The sequence below is a fragment of the Coloeus monedula genome (assembly GCF_965178545.1).
Source record: "Coloeus monedula genome assembly, chromosome: 20".
Lineage (NCBI taxonomy): Eukaryota > Metazoa > Chordata > Aves > Passeriformes > Corvidae > Coloeus > Coloeus monedula.
The window spans coordinates 10,077,068-10,099,348 of record NC_138800.1 but is presented as its reverse complement, the minus strand read 5'-3'; the positions used below and the strand labels follow the sequence as shown (position 1 = coordinate 10,099,348).

At 48.3% G+C, this 22,281-nt stretch overlaps 1 protein-coding gene across 10 annotated transcripts in view; it reads left to right on the top strand.

The window, feature by feature from the left end:
* Positions 1-11,138, top strand: part of MSI2 (musashi RNA binding protein 2) — a 207,976-nt gene extending 196,838 nt beyond the window's left edge. For 4 of the 10 annotated variants that reach the window (XM_082294650.1, XM_082294646.1, XM_082294643.1 and 1 more), the window contains 3 exons: positions 6,391-6,599; positions 8,380-8,457; positions 10,640-11,138. In XM_082294650.1, coding sequence (XP_082150776.1) covers positions 6,391-6,599; positions 8,380-8,421 — 251 coding nt within the window. In that variant the 3' untranslated portion in view covers positions 8,422-8,457; positions 10,640-11,138. The remainder of the gene's footprint in view (positions 1-6,390; positions 6,600-8,379; positions 8,458-10,639) is intronic. The other 6 variants (XM_082294644.1, XM_082294652.1, XM_082294651.1 and 3 more) reach the window with 4 other exon arrangements.
* Positions 11,139-22,281: the final 11,143 nt, after the last annotated feature.

Below are 22,281 nucleotides of genomic sequence, written 5' to 3'. Positions count from 1 at the left end.
TTTCTCTTTCGGCGAGTTGGGAGCTGTTTGTACCTTGTTATTCTCCAGAATATCTGTGTGTTTCCAGCTCATTATTTCTGAGACGTTTGTGAGCTGGAGCATTGATCCGAGTTCGAGGTGTGCCACATGCTGCCTCCGACAGAAGCCACACTCTGTAAAAGCTCAGACACAAGGAAGCGATGCTTCCAGTGGCTCAACCTGACCACAAATGAAGGGGTTTGGAGCTCTCTGAGGTGATTGGTATAGAAAAAAAGAGCCTGAATATGAGCTTTTTTTTCTCAGTGCTGTGCCAGTGCACTCCTGCAGCCTGAACAGGCCCCTGAGAACCAGGAGCACCGATGTCTTATTTCAGACTGGCATTAATTTGTACATCCAGTCCCGGGTAAATGACATTCTGGTTGTTAGCAGCTCTGAAAAGCAAGGTACAAACTCCCATTAACTTCAGCCCTGACTGCACAAAGAATTAGCTTTGGCCAAGCGATCTGTAACATGGGTGCAGTGCTGCTAATTATATTTATAAGGCTCTGAGCACTAATGATGTAAGATTTGCATGCAGTGCTGAAGTTGTGCTGGTTATTTAAAGTATCAGTGTCGCACTGTGAGTGCTGCTCTGTTAGTCATGCATGCGACAGCGTGGCCATTAGTGCCACGCTCTGGGACACTCGGGGTCCCCAAGGAAGGTGGGATTGTCCCCACACCACTCACTGTGGTTTTGCTCTGCGTCCTCTCTGGCAGCTGTGCTTGGGTGGTTGCAGAGGCAGCACAGCAGGCTGGAATGCTTGGGAGCAGGTGATATTCCTTCTGTGACAGTCTTCTCTTAAAATCCAGCAGTAAATGGACCGAAGTGACTCAAATTCATAGATTCACAGAATCCTAGAACAAGTTGAGTTGGAAGGGACTTCTAAAGACCATCTAGTCCAGCACTATGTCATGGGCAGGGACACCTTCTACTACACCAGGTTGCTCCAACCTGGCTTTGGAGTTAAATGCCACCAGGCTGTGGGGCAGTCCCCTGTCCCAGCTGGGCTGCTCAGTGCTCTGCCCAGTGCCCCCCATGCCCTGCCTGCTCCCATCCCTGTCGGCAGCATTCGATGTTATTATATCATTTACTGCTTTGAGCTGGAAGATGATGTTTGCAGCATGTTCTATGAATTTTTCATAAAGATAGAAAAACAGACTAATCTTGTGAGCTTTGAGTCTTGGTGGTGGGTAATGGCTTTGATTTAAAGCATTTTGTCTTAATGATAGTTATATTGAAAATTTCCTGCTGCTTTCAAGCACGTTTAGTTATTATCATAAACATTGATGGTAGAAATGCCTGCCAAATTGTGCGTGGCTGTTTATGGCAGATGAGAGAGTCATCCAGAAATTAGAGCGCTGGATCAACAAGTTGCAAAGAAACCTGTTTGTACAGGAATCCACCCTGGGGGCAGTGGGACAAGGCAGGAACAAGGAGGGTCTTGAGCGGGAAGAGGGCTGGAGATGACCAGCTCTGGTTGTAGGATGTGCTTGGCAGGAGATGAGAAATTAATTTCTGATGAGAATCATAGAATCATTTATGTTAGAAAAGACTTCTAAAATCAGTGAATCTTACTTTAACCCCACATGCCAAGCTCCACTGCCCCTGCAGAGCTGCTCACCCCCATGCATGGCTGCCTGGGGACAAGGAATATCCTGCCTCTGCTTAAAGAGGAAATCCAGTGAATTGTGGTGGTTTCTTGCCCTCATGAGGATTTCCTCATCTGTGCACTATGGCAGGGAAGGCAGACACACACTCTGTACCATTCTTCATCTGGATATTTTTTAAATTTTGAAATACTCATATTTGTTATGAGTCCCCTGCAGTGGTGTTTAAGTCTTTGGGTTTTGGTGCTGTAGGAGAGGGAATGGTGTCACCAAGGCTCCATGTGGGCTGTATGCAGGGGACAATGATTCCCATGCAGTGTCTGTCTTAGTCCTCTGTCCAGATTGCCCCTGGTTTGTTTTCTTTGAAATACAGTATATTTTAGTGGTGCCTAAGTGGTTTTTTTATCATCAGGTCTCATTTACTAGTCCCTAAGGGCCTGACTGTCATCCCAGTACCGTGTGAGTTCCCCTTGTAGGACAGTAATGTCAAAATCCTCACGTTTCTTCTCCTTTTCCCTCCCTCTTCCCCTTCCTCATCCATGGCTGAGTTGAGTTTATTTGGGTGGGATTCCAGCTCCCAGCTTGTCGTGCTTTGCCCAGCCGCGCTCTCCGGCCCGGCAGCGTTCGGGTCCTCGTTAGTGTAACGCTGCTCGTAAGGCAAATGTCAGCAGGAATCCTGACTTAGAAATTTCTCAAGAGTTCATCGAGGGAGAGTTTATCTTTCAGCAGTGACCTTTCTTGTTGAACACGGATTAGCGTGTGAGCAGGGTCTGTGTGAGCAAGGCAGTTTGCAGGAGGAGGCTCTGGATGTGCATCCCTGGTTTCAGCCTGGAGCCTCCTGCTCCTGCCTCAGCCTGGGCTGCCAGGCTGGTTAGGGTTCCAGCTCTTGGCTCCTTGACATAAATCACTTGGCTGAATGTGGAGAGGCATCTCACACGCATGTTAAATGGGGATAAAGGCACTCTGCTGAAGGATGGGTTGGTAATAAAGCAGCCTCGCTGCCTAAAGAGGTCTAGCTCTTGCTGTGCCAGCCCTGCACAGCAGCTCCCAACTCCACCAGTGCCAATATTGGCATTAAAAAAAGCCTGTTCTGGGGCTGCTTTATGAACCCACATTTTTTATCACATCCTGTGTCGCATCTTGCTTTCCTTTGCTGATTTTCAGTGCTCCCCAAGCCACTGTGACACTGGGCAGAGTAAGCCTGAGGCTCCCCAAAGCCCATCCCTCTGGCCTGCAGGCGAACGTTCACCTGCTGATCAAAATTCACAGGCTCAGAGTCTTTTCTGTGAGAAAAACCACAGCAAATTGAAAGTGAAGCAAGCAAGACATTAACCTGCCCTGGTCCATCACTGCCAGAGCTCCTGGCTGCTGGCCCTTGATCTCCATTGGCAAAGGAAGGAGCTTCTGCAGCCCAGAGGATGGAGGATCGCCGGGGCTGAAGATAAAAGGTGGTTGGCTGTGACTTGCAGGCACATCTAATCTTTTCCACATCTCTCCTGACCTTGATCTATCACAGGGCTTCCTAGGGACACTTGGGATTGTAAATTTTGCATAGAGGAAGCCTTTGAGCTGGAGGCACCTAGGTACAGTCTCAGAGCTGTGAAGTCTCCCGGTGCAGGATGGCTTCCTGTACAATGTGAAATGGGACCTGAAATGGGTCCTTTGCTGCCAGGGCTTCCTGAGTGCTGGCAATTCTTGGAAGGGGAGAAGATGGCCCTGCCAGCTCCCAGGCAATGCTGAGTCAGTCTGATGGATCCAGAGTCAGGGGATTCGTGGTCAGCTCAGCCAATGCCTCTCCTGGGACCAGGCAGCAGGTCAGGCTTTGCTCCTGGTCTTGGCATCAGGACACAATCAGTGGTTCCCTCCCCTCCATGGACAGCACAATCCCCTGACAGTTTTTCAGCAACGAGCTTCCAAACATCTGCCCCAATTCCTGTTTTTGCCATGGGATGTTGGTGGCCAGGGGAGAGTCTCCAATTCCTTCCAGCCTGCAAGGAATTGATGTCAGTGCTCTGCAATTCCCGCAGTTCACAGTAGCCATGGACCACTTCTGCCAGCTCCAATATCAGGAATTCTGTCATAACAACACAGGTTCCAAAAAGTGTTTACTTTTTTCCTGATGCAGTATCTGTAGTCTGGAGGATTGCAGGCATTTTTCCTTCTTCCTTTTAGTCTCAGGGTATTCCAGGTTTGTGTAAAACAAACTTGTTTCCAGGTAGTTCTTGCCAGAACACATCAGGATTTGCATGTTGGGGAAGTTGTTCAGGGTCCCTTTGCTGTTGTGATGGTAAAGGTAAAGCTCACCTGAGCTCCTGGAAGAAGACAAATACTTAGCAGCTAACCATGGCTGAGCAAATCATTCAAATACGACTTTCTGAGGCTGCTGAGCCTCCTGCTAATTGTGGGAGCTTTCTGTCTCGTTTATTTGGTCTGGAGCGAAGTGTTGGCTCTGGAAAAGCTTCCATTTTTTTCTGTGGAGGTTTTCAGGCACCACATGGAGAAGTGCCAGGGCGTCCCAGCCTCCACACAGCACTTCCCAGGCAGTGGAGCAGCCTTTGGTATGCCCATTTTCCCTCCTGTGAGCAGTGTGGGGTGTTAAACCCATGGTCAGTAGATGAAAAATTATCCTTTTCGTTACCTACCTGAATTGCCAGCTCTTCTGCAGGTGTGAAAGCCTTACTTCCAGTCTTAAGAGATGCACATGAGAGTGGCTGGGGTGGGATGTGGGATGTGGGGGGACGGAGAGTCTCTCTGGCTCCTCAGTTTGTTGTTCTGGAGGTTTCTGGCGCTGCTGTGGGGTTTGCAGGAGTGTTTCACTGACAGGATGCCCCTGGCCGTGCCGTGTCCTGCTGTCGCTTGGAGCAGCCAACTGGGTTTTCTGTGTGACTTGGCAGGAAAATTCACATCCATTTTATTGAACCAAAGGGAAGAAAAGGGGGGAAAAGTGCTGGCTTCTAGTAATAAAGGGCTTTGGAACATCTCAGCTGGATATTTTTCTTCACGAGTGAGAAGGCCAAATGTTATCTTGACATTTAATCTTTAATAATAAAAAAAGGCTCTTTGTTTGCCAGCGAAGTCCAAAATCTGTTTACTCTCTCATGCCTTATTTCTTTTAACTTGCTAGCTTAGATGTCCTACTTACCCTCCCCTGCTGCTGGTTCAGAGCTGTGGTGAATCATTTATTGTCTAAAACTGACTTCCCTGTCACCACAGAGCCACCAGCTGCCGGGTGCCCTTTGCTTGACCAGTTCATTCATTCATTCGAGAGCTGGGGACCCCTTGGGTGAGCGATGCAGGGGAAGGGGCCAGGGCAGGAGATGTCCAGACTGCGCCCACCACAGCGCTTTGGTGAGAGCACGGGGCTGGCTCCAGGCTGGTCTCCAGGCCCAGGAGAACCCTGGGCTCAGTCCACGCAGTTCTGACCCGTGGGCAGGGGTCACTCCAGGCCACCAGACTTCACAACCCGTTCTAGTGTTTAATGAAGATTGTGGGAAGTTGCAGCCAGAGGAAAAGGCTGAAGTAGTCTTGGGGCAGCCTGGAAGGCTGGAGATGGAGGTGGTGGGGTCGGGTGCCCAGGTGGGGTCTGGGTCAGGCTGCGGTGTTGGGCCCACGTCCAGCCCCGTTGGCCGCTGCGTCCCGGCGCTGCCCGCGGTGGGGACACGGTGAGGCACCGGTGGGTGTGGGCAGACCAGGCTTCCTGTGCTCCCCAGGGACCTTGCAGGTACCACCCAGGTGTAGCTCCAGCTTCCTGCAGCCATCTCCATCCAGCTCCTCCCAGTCCGCTGACTTTTCTTTCCCATTGAAACTTCTTCCTCATAAATTCTACATCCAAGAGCAGCCGTGAGAAATGCCAGAAGCCTGACCATCTAACATGCTTTGATATCTAAATTTCTTCTTCAGTATCATTCTTATTTACATTGTTTTTCTTTCTCAAAAAAAAAAAAAAAGAGAGGAAAAAAATTAAATTTTCTTTTACTTCCACATTAGGAGGTGAGTTGTAATCCACCCTCTGGAATTCTTTTTTGCTTTTGATCTTTATTTAATTTGTTTAATTTTGGTTGATGTCCCAAGCATGGTTTTGGAGACGAAGGTAGGTCTTCGCTCTCCAAATCAAAAGGAAAAAAAACTAAATAAAACAACAGTCTCCTTGGTCATATTTAAAAGAGAAAAATCCAAACTGTTCCATTCCATATCATTTAAAGAAAAAAAAAACAACTATTGAACTATTTCTACAGCTTACTGATCTAAAAGGGCAGGTTTTTTCCAAAAGTATCGAATGGATCCAAAAAACGATTTTCCTAGATGTGATTCAAGTTATTTGCTGTCAACATTTTAATATCAATATTACCACAATGTGTAGTCTCAAACTAGTTCCTTTGTAGTTTGCATGGGATGTGAATGCTGTCTCGGCGTGCCCAGACCTAGAGAACTTGTTACTACTGCATGAGCATCAAGTCAGATGTTGAAAAATACCTATTATATTTTGTGATAATTTGGTGAAAATGAGCACCTCCAGTCTCTGGTTGCAGTAGTGTGTTGAATGATTGTTCTTTTTTTTTTTATATATATCCATATATATATTTTTGGAGCTCTAAGCTTCGTAGTAGTCCGGGCTGACTCTTCTCCAGTACTTGCTCTCCTCTCGCATGGCCTTGGTTAAGTGTTAGAATTGGGCCTAGGCTGTTTATTCTGGTGTTTGGCTTTGTAATACCGGTGCATGCCCGGCGTCTGGCCTCATACCCAGCTTTATTCTCTGCACACCAGTCTTGAATAGCTACAGTGCTCAACCGAATTTTGGCGCACCCGCTTCCCCGGCAGGCTCCAACCCAGCGCGGCCCGGAGGCTTCCCCGGGGCCAACAGCCCCGGGCCCGTCGCGGATCTCTACGGCACGGCCAGCCAGGACTCCGGCGTGGGTAACTACATAAGCGCCGCCAGCCCGCAGCCGGGCTCCGGCTTCGGACATGGCATCGCCGTAAGTACCCCGTGCTCGGCCGGGGCTCCTTGCTGGGGGTGGGAGGGGGCTCTGGGGGGCCCGGGGGTGGTGGCCTGATGGCGAGCGCGGCCTCTCGCTGCCGGAACCTGCGAGCGATGCCCGACCCACCGCTCCCGCTGCCAGCTGGAATCACGGAGTCAGTCGTCACTGATTACCAGAACAGTCCAGCTGGAATCATTAAGGTTGGAAAAGACCTCCAAAGTCACCGAGTCCAACCTTTGACCAATCACCACCTTGTCAACCAGACCATATCACAAATTGCCACATTTCTGGGCATGGTGACTCCACCACTGCCCTGGGCAGCCCATTCCAAAGATTCATCACTCTTCCAGTGAAGAAATTTTTCCTGATAGCCAACCTGAACCTCTCTTGGTGCAGACATTCCCTTGGAACCATCTGCAGCCAGACATGACATGTCTCAAAGGGGAATATTTAATAAATAAGGGATTTAAATCCCTGCTTATCCCTATGGGCTTTATATCGGCCCAGCTCCCCCTCCTGGCTGATGCACCCTTTGGCAGACGGAGCAGCAGTCCGTGCTCCCACTAAACGAGCAAAATGAACTCGTTAATTTGGCTGGTGGGACCCCAGCAGGGGGACAGGATATGTCCTGCTCCCCTTCACCTGTTTGCTGACCTTTGGGGTCACTTCCAGCCGGCCCTGGCATCCCTGCCCGTCCCTCAGAGCCGCAGGTTCCGAGCGAGCGTCCCGCTCGGCTGTCGGGTCACCGGGAGGTGCCTCCTAACGCCGCGTTGGGTCTGCGATCGCACTAATGAGGGGCAGAGATTGGCTTAACAAGGCTGCACGTGGCTGTGTCACTGTGTGTGAGCATGAATGGGGCTGGCCTCCACCCCGCTGTCACCCCAGCACAGACTGCAGCGGGGGCTCCTGCCCTTTTTGGAGTACGGCAGGAGTTGGTTTTTATCTCCCGTACGATGAGGAAGTGCAGAGGCTCCCCCGAAGGTCCCTCAAACCGAGAGAACTTCACTCCCTGATGGAATTGGATGGGGGGAGCTGGAGTGTAGTGCAGACAAAGTTCCTGAAACTGTTACTTTCATTGCAAAAAAGACAAACCAACCCTCTGCCTCCCTTCGTGCCTGTGTGCTCAATTCCCATCCTGTGCCTGCCCCTCCCGTGGTCACACCATGGATTTGACAATCCCTGTGGATCAATTCTAGCACAAACATGGAATATTACTGCTCTGCAAGGAGCTACATCAGTTCAAACTGCCACCTCTCACTACTTAAAACACTTCTTATTTCTATTTTTCACCTGAAGACCTGTTTGTGCTTGAAAACTTGGGCACTTCGGCCTCAGCAACATCCTGATTTTTCAAGTGATAGGACACCAGGTCCAAGCCTGGGTATCCAGATTTGTCTGCACTAACACTTCCCAAAGAACCATTTTATAATTGACTTGCAGATTGGCAGCCTCTTAATTCCCCCAATAACTGCAAAGAACCCCATAGCTTTTTTTACATATATATTTATTTAACACTCTCCATTTACTAACCCTGGTTTAAAAACAAAGAAGGGAAAACCCCAAAGCTTATTTTTGCACCTGGGGGAATGAGAAGATGATGGTCTTGGAAAGGTGACCATAGGGTTGAGCACACCTGGTGACCAGAACAGCTCTCAGAAATCCCTATTCATGCTGGCAACACAGTCTTTCAAGTCCTTTGATAATTTCTTGGCAAAATTAATAATCAGCTGTTCCCATGTATAGAGCACTGATGAACTTAACAATTGTACAATTTTAGGGACCTTTGATTGCAACGGCTTTTACAAATGGATACCATTGAAACGTTACACATGGTTGGTTGCCATCTCACTTGGAGGTATTACAGTATATCCCATTTGTACTTTGTGCTGAACTACCATCTCCCCTATATTTACTTTAAGTGAACAATTTTTTATCTTCATTTCGTCTTTCCTTGGCCTTTAATCATTCCTTTCTGTGATTTGTGTTACTCAAATCAACCTCACGGGTTGGAAACTGGAAGACAGATCCAAAGCTAAACCCCCAAAAGTCACTTTGTCATCTTCATGATGCTTCATGCAATAATTGGAAGAGGCACAAAACCCAGAAAGCTGTGGGGAATCACCCCCAGTGCCGGCAGCCAGAATCCCAGTGGGATCAGAGATCTGCTCCCAACGCACTGGTTTAAAAATAGCTGAGCCCCACTGCTTTATTACTGAGAAACCATCATTCTTAATTAAGTGCTGTACCAAATATTACAGCTAAAAGATAACATTGTAACTTGTAACCATAGAGCAATTATCAAGATTAAAAAAAAATTAAACCTGAGCAAATTAAATTAAAGACATTACCTGAGCACCGCAACCCTGGATCGCTGCCAGTTTCCTACCCTTTGAACTAAGCTCGAGTTAATTAAATGTTTAATTTTTATTTTTTATTATTATTTGGCCTTTGGCATATTCATCTTTGCAAACAAATATTCTTAACACTCGGAATGGAATAGATTAGAAAATGCAATGAAAAACAGAAGTTAGCCCAATTAAATGGCATGGGTTTACCTCCAGAGCTCCGAGCCCGGACAGGCAGATGGAGTGGATGTGACAGATTTTATTTCCCTGCCTCTTGCCCAGCACTACATGATCAATGTCACATCATTTGCGTTCAAAAATCAGTCTATGAAATTAGAATTAAAGTTAATCAAGGGGCTGGGAACTGTGGAAAACATTTGGAGACTTTAAACTACATAAAAATAGATTTACGCCTTAACACTAGTGGATAAAGGGGGTTTCTATTTACTCTCCATCTCTACACACACCCCCAAGATTACCTGAAATTGTTCTGTCAATTGATTTGCTCCTCCAAGGAGTGGTTTTTTATGGGAAAGAAAAAAGTGCCATAAGCACTCTTGCTTAATCCCAGCTATTACTTGCACGTAGCGGTGTCTGTTCGCCGATCAATTTGTCAGAATCCTTCACGTTTCCTGGGCTGTCAGCCTTTGGAATAGTGAGGTGGTACCCGAGGCCAGCTGGAGCTTGAGCAGAACATCATAACTCAGGCTAATAACGCGCGGTGACGGCAGCCCCGCCAGATTGATGGGCTGTAATCACTCCTCACTTACCACAGCCCATCACTGCAGCCATCAGTTACTGGCCAGCGCTGAGACTCAAACCATTAACGACTTAAAAACAAAGTGCTTTTAATGTTGCTCATTACTAATTAAAATAGATTTTGAGAGGAGGAAATGAGCCTTATTATTAATTCCTCAAGGAACACTGAGTTTGAAATTCCTGTGGCAGCGGCTGGTCCCAGCTGTCCCGGCATCCCCGGGGCAGGATTTGGTTGAGGTGCAGGTTCTGGGGGCAGGGATCAGTTCCCACATCCCTGCAGGATGCTGGTGGGACCTCACCCTGAGCACGGCTGTAGGGGGATGGGTTTTGGAGGTCATCCCAAAATGACCAGGGAGCATCCTTGCCCGGCCGGCCCCGCGAGCGGCTGCCTGCAGAACCAAGCCCTAAATATTTATATCCCTTGTATACATTATGTGTCTCAGCTTCAGGCAGCGGCAGGGACGGAGCATTGGAGGCTGAAGCTCTGGTATAAAATAAATCCTGGCCTCCGCAGTGTGCCCAGGTAAAACTTGTCACCTTCCAGGTACTTCAGAGAAAACTCATTTTACCAAAGCTGTGTAAATTCCTGGCGTAACAGATGCCTGAGGAACAGTTTTTGTCCTGGCTGTATCCAGTCACATTTTACTGTTCCTAAACCAGCCCAGCCCTCAGCTAAGCCCCCAGTCTAGGCTTAGCTGGAATAGAGCTGGAAATAAGAGCAGGGAATACATGAGATCCCCTCTCCCATGGGGGCTGTCCTGGGAACACCTCAGCATTCCAGCCAGTCCCTCCTCATCCTCCCTCGGGGTGGATCGGAGCAGGCTGCGGCCGCAAAGTGTTTGCAAACGCTTTGGGGTTTTTTTGTTAAAAATCCTAATTGGCCTCAATTAACTGTCCCTCTCCCGTGTCCGTGTCCACCTTCTCCTCACGCAGAGTCTCTCTGGATGTCCGGGCAAGACGGGGCGAAGTTTCTGAAGGGGCCCACGGTTGGGTGATCTCATCAGACTTTGAGCACTACATCATCATCATCATAATCATCATCATCATCACCGCCAACGCAAACTGGAGGTGGCACTCGAAGGACTTGGGTTGTTTAAAATCTCTCTCATCATCTCATGAATCTGCTGTACTATAAAAACAACAGCTTTTAAAAGTATGTATATAAAACCCATTTCTTGTTCGTTTTATTTTCTCGATGGGTTCCCCCCCTCTTTTTAAAGCTCTCCAAACCCACATTTTTTCGTAGCGTTTTTGACATAGTCTCGTAGCCACGTAGTCGGAATTCTTTGTGTATGTAGCGAGAGCCTAACCATAGTGTAACTGTTATATTAAGGGGTTTCTTTTGCTTTTCTTTCCCACCTCCCCTCCTCCTCCTCCCTTCTGTTTTACGTAGTTGTTGTTGCTTAAAGGATGCTGAGATGGTGACAGGAGCCTCGGCCGCCGGTCCCGGCTCGGTGGCGGGGGGAGCGGAGCCGGCGGCGGGCGCAGCACGGGGGGCTGGCAGGGCAGGGGAGGGGGGAGCAACAGGTTCTCTGGCCCTTCTTTTCCTTTGTGGCGTCTTGGTTACTCTAATTCTCTCTATTTTCGGCAATAAGGCGAGGGCGACAAACTTTTTGCGCGTCCTTTTTCTATATAAGTGCTTTTTTTTGTTGAAAGAGGTGATATAAGGTTTTTTGAAATTGTGAATTCTGAAAAAAAAAAAAAGAAAAAATAATAAAATGCTGTAAATACAATTCCATTAACTACATAGAAACTATTAAGAAAGAGAAATACAAACCTATTTTTGTGATGGAGTCAGCCTAAGGCAGTTTCTCTATGAAAATGGATGAAAAAAGACAAGGAAGTTGTAGCCTTTCAGAGCGACTGCCGGAGCTGGCCAGGGGGGTTGTGATGCTGTGGGACCCTCCCAGTTCGCCCAGTTCGTACCAGCAGCTTCGCTCTCAGATGTGCACAGCTTACAAAGGAACAGTCTAGTGGTATTTTTATTTTAATTTAAAACCTGCTTTTCCCAAAACTGATCAAGAAGCTACGATTTTTCCTACTCAACGCATTTACGGTTCAAAGCACACCTTTATTTTGGGTTTTTTTGTTTGGTTTTTTTTTTTTTGGTCATTGTTTTAAACTAGATCAACTTGCTGTCCAGTCATTTCAGCTGCTCTGGGCACCCCGTGCGGGCAGAGCAGCGTCCAGCTTGCATGGTTTCCTTTATTATCCATCACTTTCTGTATTAACAAATTAGAAAGCAACTTTGGTTGGTTTTGTTTTCTTTTTTTGTTTTCTTTTTTTTTTTTTTTTTTTGGGAATACCTCAGTGCTACAAGTTTCACCCTAGAAGCAATGGAAGATTTTAATTTATTGTAGTTGTAAACAGAATTTAAAGAAATAAAGTATAAAACATCATTGCACTGTGACTGGTAGGGGAAAAACTGACAGTTTCCTATTTGCACATGTTTAATATTTGGCTGTTATATATATGGTCCTCTGTTGGGGGAGGAAACTTATGAAGGATATTTTTTAATTTAATTTTTTTAATATTGGTAAATAGGCCTGCAACAGCAAACTAGAAGTACAACATGGTAGGTGGCATTAAGAACATACTGTAGTGTGGATATATTTCTTCTTTTTTTAACGTAATATTGACAAGTTTTATTAATATTTTTTTAAATTGTTACGTTTATAAATTTGGTACTTTAGGTACAGCCAGTATAAGACACTGAATGCGACATTTGTTAAAAAGAGCTGCTGCACTCCTATTTTTGTAAATTTTACTAACAAGTAGACTAATGTAGACATTCAATAGACAAGGTAGAGCAAGGCATCTTTAACAAAACAAGGCACCATACTGCTAACCGAAAGGAGAAAACCTTGTTTTTCTTGTTTTTAAAAAAAATCATGCTTTTTATGTAATGTTTTAGGTTTTTTTCTTATTTCAGAACAACCAGGTTTAAGCAAAATGCTGGACGCTTTTTAAATATTGAGACTTGATCAAGTAATAAAAGAAATAAAACCGAATTCTTTAAAAAATAAAAAGGTAAAAAAAAAAAAAAAAAAAAAGACAAACCAAATTCCCTGCGATTCAATGTGCCGTCAGGGAATTTTTTATTGCTATTTTGTCAATGTTGATGATGTACTGTACTACCAGTTGGTTTTCCTCTCCATTCCCTGTCACCTCATAGAATATTCTTTGTTGATCATTGTTGTATGTTAATAGTGTATAAAATGGCTTATCTTGTAAGAGTGCTGTCCTGATGGTAGTGTAGTGAATTTTTCCCCCCCTCTTTCTCTCTTCCTCTTCTAGTACATATTGGTAGGTGTATCGTAATTAAGGTTAAAAATTTAGATGTAGTTATTCAGATTTAGGACCAGTAAGGATAGAACTTTCTCTTATTTAAGAAAAAAAAATGCTAATAATTTTGGGAAGGTTTTCCTCTTTTGTTTTTTTCTTCTCTTTTTTTCTTTCTGTGCTTTTTTTTTCTCTTGTTTATTATTTTTCTTTTGCTGATCTGATGCGGTTTCAACTAACCAAAGGTCTCACAATGTTAAAAATGCTGGCAAACTCTTAAGGCATTTGTAGATCCCCACCCTTGACTTTGGAAAGGGGATGTGCCATACTACCTTAAATGCTAATGCTAGATATGCAAAACTGGATTTTTTTAATTTATTTTTTAAAAGAGGGAGGCACGGTATATTAAAACGATTTTACTAAGAGAAAAAAAAAAACATATTTTTTTAAGAATGCTCAGAAGAAATTGCTAATCTGTGTGAATATGTTTTAGATGTTTATATACCTTTTGAGAAGTCCCAGTGGCCCATAGCACAAATGTCGTGGAATCCAAGATGTTTTGATGTGGCTACCTAGACTAAGGTTCACGTTAGTCCCCCACTCATCTAGAAATCCATTTTGAAGGATTTTTTTTTTTCTTTTTCTTTGTTTGTTTGGGGGTTTTTTGTAAATTTTTCAGCACAAAGGTTCAGCTGCACCTTTGTTTTACTCAAGCCCAGAGAGCGAAGGATCGTGGAATCATGGAATGGTTTGGGTTGGAAGGGACCCTAAAGACCGTCCAGTTCCACCCCTGCCATGGCAGGGACACCTTCCACTGTCCCAGGCTGCTCCAAGCCCCAATGTCCAGCCTGGCCTTGGGCACTGCCAGGGATGGAGAGCCCACAGTCTGTGCGGGCACCACGAGGGACGGTGCCCTTTGCTTTCCAGATCTCTCACACGGACCCGCTACCCCCGGGGTGGCCAAAACGAGGGATTTCCACCACACTGGGTGACCTGGGCATCCAAAGGGCCCGCGGGGCCACTCCTGCCCGGCTGTGCTGTGGGATGGGCCTTGTCCCAAACACCAGGGACATTTTGGAGGAGCCACAAGAGCTTGGGACCCTCCCCCTTCGAATAACCCAAGTCCTTTGTGATCGGCTTGATTAAAGCGAAGCCTGATCTGTCCTTTGGGGTTTTTATTTTTTCTTACACTTCATAAATGTTCATTTTGAGTTGAATTTGTAGCTTGGACTTTAAGGTAGCATGGCTCTCTTTGCTGTAAGTTGATTTTTTTCCATTGTACAGCAGTGTCTGCTGGTGAATGTCACACATCTTGCTAGGCTTAGTTAAACCATTGGGTAATTGTGGGTGATAACGACCTGAAAGGTGTTGGGATTTCTTTTCTTCCCTGCTGGGCAGCCTAGGATGCTGCTTTCATCCGTAGTGTGAATGAGGGCTAGCGACTCCAGCCACACGTCCCTTCCTGTTTCGTTTCTGCCATTCACTCAATGCAACATAATCAATAATAAAGCAATATAGTTTACTACATTTTTACTGAAGGCCAGCCATGGTTCTGTATGATATTGCATATGAAACTGTTTACAAAAACAAAAAAAACCAACACTAACTCATAGCTGTCTTTTATGCTATAGCGATGTCTCTTGGGTGGAATCTTCTGAATTCTTTTTTTTAGTGGTTTGGTTTGTTTTTTTAAAGCGACATAGTTCAGAGAGAGAGAGAGAACTGAGGTTAGTGTTAGGGCGAAGAGACAGGATGCATCGAAGACACACCGGCAGATCCCGGTCTGCGCACAGACACTGTAGAGTTTCCTACGTACAGAATCCAGTCGACCCCGCTGCCGCGTGCGAACACTACGTGAGGAGATTCTGTAAGCTAAGCAATACTTTAATACTGTAATAAAATTACCAAAAAAAAAAAAAAAAAAAAAACCACAAAATAATAATAATTTTAAAAAAGAAAAAAAAAAAAAAAAAAAGTAGTTCGAGAAAGCAAATCCTCGTGGTCGGTTGTCGGCCCCCCAGCAGTCCGACTGTGTTGTGTGGAGAGCTCGGTGTCCGAGCGGGGCGGGCCCGGCGGGCAGCGGGGTCGGCCCCAGACCCTGCCTGGGCTCGTCTGTCGCGTGACCGTCGTAGGTAGCAACCCCCCGTCATTCTCTGTCGTACGAGGTCTGAACTCCCATCAGTACTAGGATGCAAGTGAGCATTTCAGGTGGTCATAAATGTACCTAAATAAACTATGGCACAGTGGCAGGCCTAGCCCTTCCTTTTATACTTTAGTATGAACTGATGAGAACTTTGGTAGTGACTTTTTTTTTATATATATACATATATATATGTATCTATATATATCAAGCATCTTTCAGGTCTCTGTGTATGGCTTTCTGAAGCCCTGTTGTAAAATACTATGTGGATGGGGGTCTCTCACATCACAGATGTGGAAAGTATAATTTTATATTTGTATTTTCAAATAAATAAGTTTGTGAAAGGTTTCCATCCTCTACTGTGGTCCAGAAATCAATGTGTTTGTCTGACGAAAAAATACAATAAACTGTTTTGAACAGATCCATGGAGTCCCTTTCATTGGGGGGTCAGGGGGGGATTATTTATTCCTGGGGGGTGATTTCAGCTCCATCACCCCAAAACCCATCACCCTCTGTCACTCCTCCTGCTCCCACAGCATGGGCAGCACATCCATGCCCTGTCCCTGTCCCCGTGCCCAGTTCCCCATGGCTGGTCCCTCATCCTGTGCCCCGCCAGGCACATTTTTGGCATCATCAGCACTAATCCTATTTCCAGGAGGGGCAGTGGGTGGCCATGTGCTCCCAATCCCATTGGATAAATTCCCAGTCCCCCCCATCCTTGCTGTGTATTTTCCTCATGGGAGTGACACGCTCTGTGTGGCTTCGCACCCTCTCTCAGCTCAGATATTCCACCAGAGGCCGTTTCCCTTTGGCTCTTGGCCTGGAGCGGAGCCAACTTCCCCCCACCCCTCCTTTAGCCTGTAAATACTCACAGTGTTCCAGGATGACACAGCTTCCTTTCCTGGAGAGATGGGGCTGCGGGATTGGGCAGGGATGGAGGGGATGCTCCAGCCCCAGCAGCACCAACAAACCTTCCCACTGCGGCAGCCCCCTCCTCAGGCGCCCCTCGCCTGCGTCCAGCCGTGCTGGGGCTCCGGGGGTCTCAGCCCGGCCGGTGCCGGTGAAGGTCAGCACACGGCAGGATGCAGGACAGGCTCTCTGGAAAGCAGTCAACACATCAAGCCCTTAATGGGATTGATGATTAGTGGAGCACCGAGGGGAAAATTAGATTAGAAAAACAAATGAAAATAATTTCGGAAGTCATGTTTGTTCGGGGTGGAAGGAGCTTCCACTGCGAGGGCTGCAGGAAACGATTTGACTGCAATCCAGAAGAAAAGGAGCGCAGGTCTGGAGTACATTAGTGTGGTGGGAGGCCGGGAATAGCAGCCACTTAACCCTGTCATTCAGCAAACATTAGTGAATTATGAGTGTATTATACGTGGGTGATGTGTTTTGTGCAGAGCCCGCGGGCCCACTGTAGCAGCACTGAAATGGGAGTGGGGGTCGGTGTCAAAATGTAAATTTTTATACCAGCTCTGGAATAAAAATAAGATTTTGTGTTCGCCTCCCAGCTACTGTAATCAAATTGCAGCCAAAATCAGAGTTGTAAAATAAGCAAAAATTTTCCTTCCTTGTCAAATTAGTGCCCCAATAAAGAAAACAAGGGAGATAAATGTGATTTACTTCCTCTCCCTCCTGACATAAACATTTATGGCCGAGCTGTAACAGTGAGTTTCAGGAGGCAGCTGGGGCCACTGGGGTTGTGCAGAGTGGCCCAGGTGGGGGTCTTTGGGCACCAAGCCCCACTGTGGCACCCACGGGGCAGGTGAGCTCCTGCATCCCTGTGCCACATCCCATCCTGTGCCCCCAATCCTGCACCCCTGCCCCAGGAGCCCCCAGTCCTGTCCCCCAGGCTCTGCCATATCCCACACCACAGGTGGCTGTCCTGGCTGTCCCGAATCTCGGAGTAAATCCCGGCTTTATTAACCTGCTTGGAGGACTCGAGCACCCTCTGCTCTTCAGCAGAGCCACGTATCCCCCATCACACATCTCGAGGCTGCAGTTCAGCAGCAGAAACCAAGCCAGCATTTATTAATTATGAGCTTAAGGACTCCCTTTCACGGCTATTTACAAGGGCCTCCTCATTATTAATAAAGAATAATAAATTAGAGGGGTTTAAAGCTCATTTGTTCCACTGGGTACCAGTCCCTGTGCTGGCACGAGCCCAGATGCCACCCAGCCTGAGAGCACTGAAACCCTGATGGTGATGAAACCCACTCCAAAAAAACCCACCCCTTTTTACCATTTTGTATTCAATTATGTCAAATACCATCAGAAATGAGCGATTCCAGCAGCTCCGTATGTCGAGGGCGCAGGGCTGCAGTTTTCAGCTGGTCACGAGGTGGTGGCAGCGCCTGGGTAAGGAGAGACACTTGCAATTCATTAGCGCTTCGCAAAGGGCAGCGGTACTTGACTCCGTTTGTGCATTAGGCAAAGGCTGATTCCTGCTATTTACCTCCACGGCAACGGCTGGAATTAGCACGGAGCAGCTCCCACGGGCCGGGCTGGCTGCATCCACTGCTCTGCAGGGCAAACAGAGCTCATCAGAGAATCACGGAATGGTTTGGGTTGGAAATAACTTCAAAAACCATCCAGTTCCACTCCCTGCCATGGGCGGGGACACATTCCTCTATCCCAGGTTGCTCCAAGCCTCATCCAACCTGGCCTTGAGCACTTCCAGCTTCCCCAGGCAGCCTGTGCCAGGGCCTCCCCACCCTCACAGGGAAGAATTTCTTCCCAATATCCAATCTAAATCTGCCTTCCTTCAGCTTGAAGACATTCCCCTTGTCCTATCACTGCATGCCCTTGTGAAATTAAAGTCTCTTTCCAGTGTGGGTGGAAGAGCCTGGTCCCCAAAGCCACTGTATCCCACGGAGGCAGCAAGCCCATGTCCCCAGCTTGACCTTCCCAACATTAACAACCCTGACAGGGCCAGGGCTGCTGAAACTTGGGCACTTCCCACCCACTGCTGCATTTCTGGCAGCTTGGGAGCCAGCCGAGGTGCCGGTGCCAGTGTCCAGCCCCCAGCCTGCTGCCGCCACCGGGTGCTAATTGCTGTGACACATTGAGCGGCACTCGCCCCGGGAGGGGTGAAAGGAGCCCGCGCACCGCTCCTGCTCGCTAATAATTACTGATTAAAAACTAGTTAAAAAGCCAATGAAGACTGAAACGTGCACTAACCGGGTGACCCCGGCCCGCGCCAGCCGCGGAGAGACCGGAGCGAGTACGGAATCTGCACTTGCAGTGTCTCCATCGCTTGGTGACACCCAGCAGGGATCTGTCACCTCCTGCATCTACAGAGCACCCAGCGCGGGCTCTGATGTGACATAAACATCAGCAAGAATAAAAAGCAGGAATAAGTTCCTGCTTTTGCCTTTTCTAAGCCCGCAACGCATTTGGGCCACCAATAAAACTGCACAGGATTTATACAGGGCTTTGCCTCTTCAAAGCCAGGCAGCAGTTTGTTCCTCTCAGCCCCTTTCATCCAGAGATCCAAAGTGCTTCCTATCCGTCCTTTCACAACCTTTTGATGGGTGGGGAATTCCTCTTCTTTAATCTTGAAAAAGTGAGCCTGGCTGGGCGGCGGGCTCCAAACCCTCCTGACAAGAGGTGGAGCCGAACCCAGGTCCCGTCCCTGCCCCTGTCCTGCTTTGCCCCAATAGTGGCTGAGTTACACAGCAAAGGATGCTGCGCTGAGGTGCTGAAGGGAGGCGAACACCTGGAGGGGCGCAGCACCCAGGGCCGGGCTCAGCATCACCCCCCGGCCCGGAGCCGCTGGGGCATCACGAACCCGCACCCGCCGGCCCGAAGGACGCGCGGCCGGGCTCTCAGCGCTGACCCGGGGTGCAAACGCAGCCTCCCCGCTCCGCGCCGCGCCGGCCCCATCGATCCGGCAGCGCCGGGAGCATCCCAGAGCGGGGATGACAGCGGGGCGGACACGGGAAGGTCACCGGCGCATCCCGGCCCGGCCACAGCCGTAACCCAGCGGAGGGTCCCCACGGGGGGACGCCGAGCCCCGCACATCCCTGCGCGCTGCGGTTCGCATCCGGCACAATAAAACGAGGCGCCGATGCCACCCGGAGCGAGGGGGAGGCGGCGGTGCCCCAGCCCGAGCCGCCGCTGCTCAGCCGAGCCCCGGAGCCGCACGAACAATGCTCTGCCATTAGCAATCAGAATATCGGCGCGGCCGCTCATAGAAAATCAAGAGGCTAAATAATTGAGTCAATAGCGCTGCGAAAGGATTGCTCCTTCAGCCCCATTCTTGTGCTAAGAATCCTCCAGCAGGGCTGAGGATTCAAAAGCTCGGAGAATCAAAAAGGAATTGATTTGATTCAGAGCTTCAGCCCGGGCTGTATTTAACACATCATTTTTTGCTTGCTCTACATAGAATAGAAACTGTTTGAAGGCAGAGGGGCTGGGGGAGAGAGACAGGGGAGCGGGAAGCACAGGAGCAGGAGAATATTCTGGATTTGCTGCCTTTGTAAGAGCGGTTGGACCCACACTGTCCCCCCCAGACGGCTGACAGACCCTGGGGACCCACAAAGAGACACCCCTGGGCTCCGAGTCCCCTGATCATCCACCGAATCCGGCTGGGCCCGTGGCTAAAGCAGGACCAGAGCGAAAGAAGGGAAGCAACTCGTGCTGCGGATCGCTGCTCCGCGTCCTCTCTGCTCCGCCGGAGCCGCCGCCCGCATCCATCAGGCTCAAGGGCAGCTGCTGCGGTTTAAGGGCGCGGGAGGCGGCGCCGGGGATGCTTCCGCTTGGGAGAAGGCAGAAGGTGCCTTTTGATCCCTCCCGGCCTTGGCACAGGGTCACAAATCCTCCTCTCCAGCTACCAAGTGGCCATGAGCGAAACCTCACGATTGCCACCCAAAAGAGTGGGATTCACAAATTCCCAGTGGGAGCACAAACCCCACAACTCTGCGGGTGCTGCAGAGCTGTGCCGGACCTCGCTTTCTGCTCCTCTCCAAACCACCATTTCCAGGATCCTGCAGCATCCCAGGGAGCTCCCAGCTCCCAGAAAAACTTCCAGGGTTAAACCCCTTGCACTCGGAGGTCTCTCTGACAATTACCTGCTTTTTGGCAAACGCCCATGTATATTTTCACAATATCTGTAGTAATTTCCGGGAGCCCTTCTTGGCCTTTTTGTCTATGAAAGGGGCAGAAAAATCCTCACCCAGCTCCAGCATGCCACCAATGAAGACAAACTAGTAAATGCAGAATTGCCCCAGATTCCATCAAACGTGAGGGCAACGACCACTGGGAGAGGACCAACAGTTACAAGAACAACCCCACTGTCCCCTCCAAGGCTGTTCTACAAACCACACATTCAAACATCAGCAACACTGAGGCAGCTCAGAACATCCAGACTTAAACACTTCCAGAAAAATCTAAACGAACTGCAGAACAAAACCCAGTATCCGGAGCAGGGGAAGGAGCAAGAGCCAAAAACATTCCAGCAAAGCCATTTCTCTGCTCATTGTGTGGCACATGAAGTTCTTTAAACCCTTTTGGGTCGTTATACCCCTCACTCAGCCCAGCTGGTGGCTGCCGACACAGCGGGGACCCCGAGATCCCCACCCAGGCAGCTGATCTGATGTGTTGATGAGCAAGTCATGTCGCTATAATAAGGAGTGTTTATTTGAATAATAAGGTCAGGGAATTAAGTAGTTGGTATTCCACTCGTAGGAAGCAGTTTGCACAGTGTCACTAATAATTAAAGGGGTTTTTTGACTAATCTAGTTGCTCTTCCTAAATATACTCCACTCTGTTCAAGAAACTCATCAAAGCAGCGAAGTGATCTTCGAGGTTATTAATCTCCTTTGCTCCACAGCTGGAGCAAATTTATTTGCTTGAATTAGCATGTAATAAACTTATAATAAAGCTGCCATATCCCTCGCTTTAGAGATATAGTTTGTGTAATGGGTAGTTAAATCTAGGTAATGTAGCTGTGGTCTTTAGGCTTGGAGAGAAGGGGAAAGGAAAAACCTCAGCAGAGCTCTGTGTTATCCCCAGCACTGGAGTTCAGTGAGATTTCTTCCAGGTCAGGAAATTCAAACTTTTTGGAAACCACTGGGTCAGATATTAAGCAGAAATTCCTCCCTGTGAGGGTAGGGAGGCCCTGGCACAGGTATCCGAGAGGAGCTGTGGCTGCCCCTGGATCCCTGGAAGTGCCCAAGGCCAGGTTGGACAGGGCTTGGAGCAGCCTGGGATAGCGGAAGGTGTCCCTGCCCATGGCAGGGGGGTGAAAGTGGATAAGCTTTAAGGTCCCTTCCAACCCAAACCATTCAAAGATTCTCTGACTGGCAACCCCAGCAGCAGCCCCAGCAGCCCCTTCACCATTTCCACCAGAAAACCAGGAACAGATGAGACCTGTTTAGCAGCTCCCACAGCAAAGGAGGGGTCCCCACAAACCAGTGGGTACCTTCCCCAGCCACCAAAGGAGAATCAGCCCCAAAAAGCGCCCTCGGGGCTGTCCATGAGGGCTGAAGCCCCAGCCCCACCGCTGTGCACAGACCCAGTGGACCAGCAGTGCACACTCAGATTGGCACCAGAGCTGCCAACGCCAGCAGGACCCACAGAGATGGAATATTTCAAATAGGGCTGGGCTTGGCACAGGGTGTCCAAGTGAGAGGAATTAATTTGCATCAGTTCACAAAGTTGAGCCTTTCTAGGCTGCTGTTTCCCAGGAACAGTAAGTCCTCTCACTTCTCCTTCCTGCGGAACACTCACGGCACCGCTGGTTGGGAATGGGCAGGTGGAGATGGATGTGGCAGATAGCAAAGCTCAGCTGCACGGGGAGGGCTGGCCCCCACCTCCTCCTCAGAGGTTATTATTCACAGAGCCTGGGTAGTAAATAATTTTTCCCTCTCTCCATTTCGGCTCTTTTCTGTTCCTGCTCTGCGCTGGAGCAGGGCCTGGGCATTAGCCAGAGGTGTCAGAGGTGTTAGACAAGGTATTAAGGAGGTGTCAATGGTGAAATAGCTGGGATTACAGTAAAGTCTAAATAAGGTGTAAAATAAAACCAAAGGTGATAAAGTCGTTGATAAGAGAAGCTGGAGAAAAATAGGAGTGCAATTATTTTTCATCCTGGTTGTTCACTCTCACAGTGCATTATCTGTGGCTTTGCAAAGACTTAAGTGAGATTTTTTTC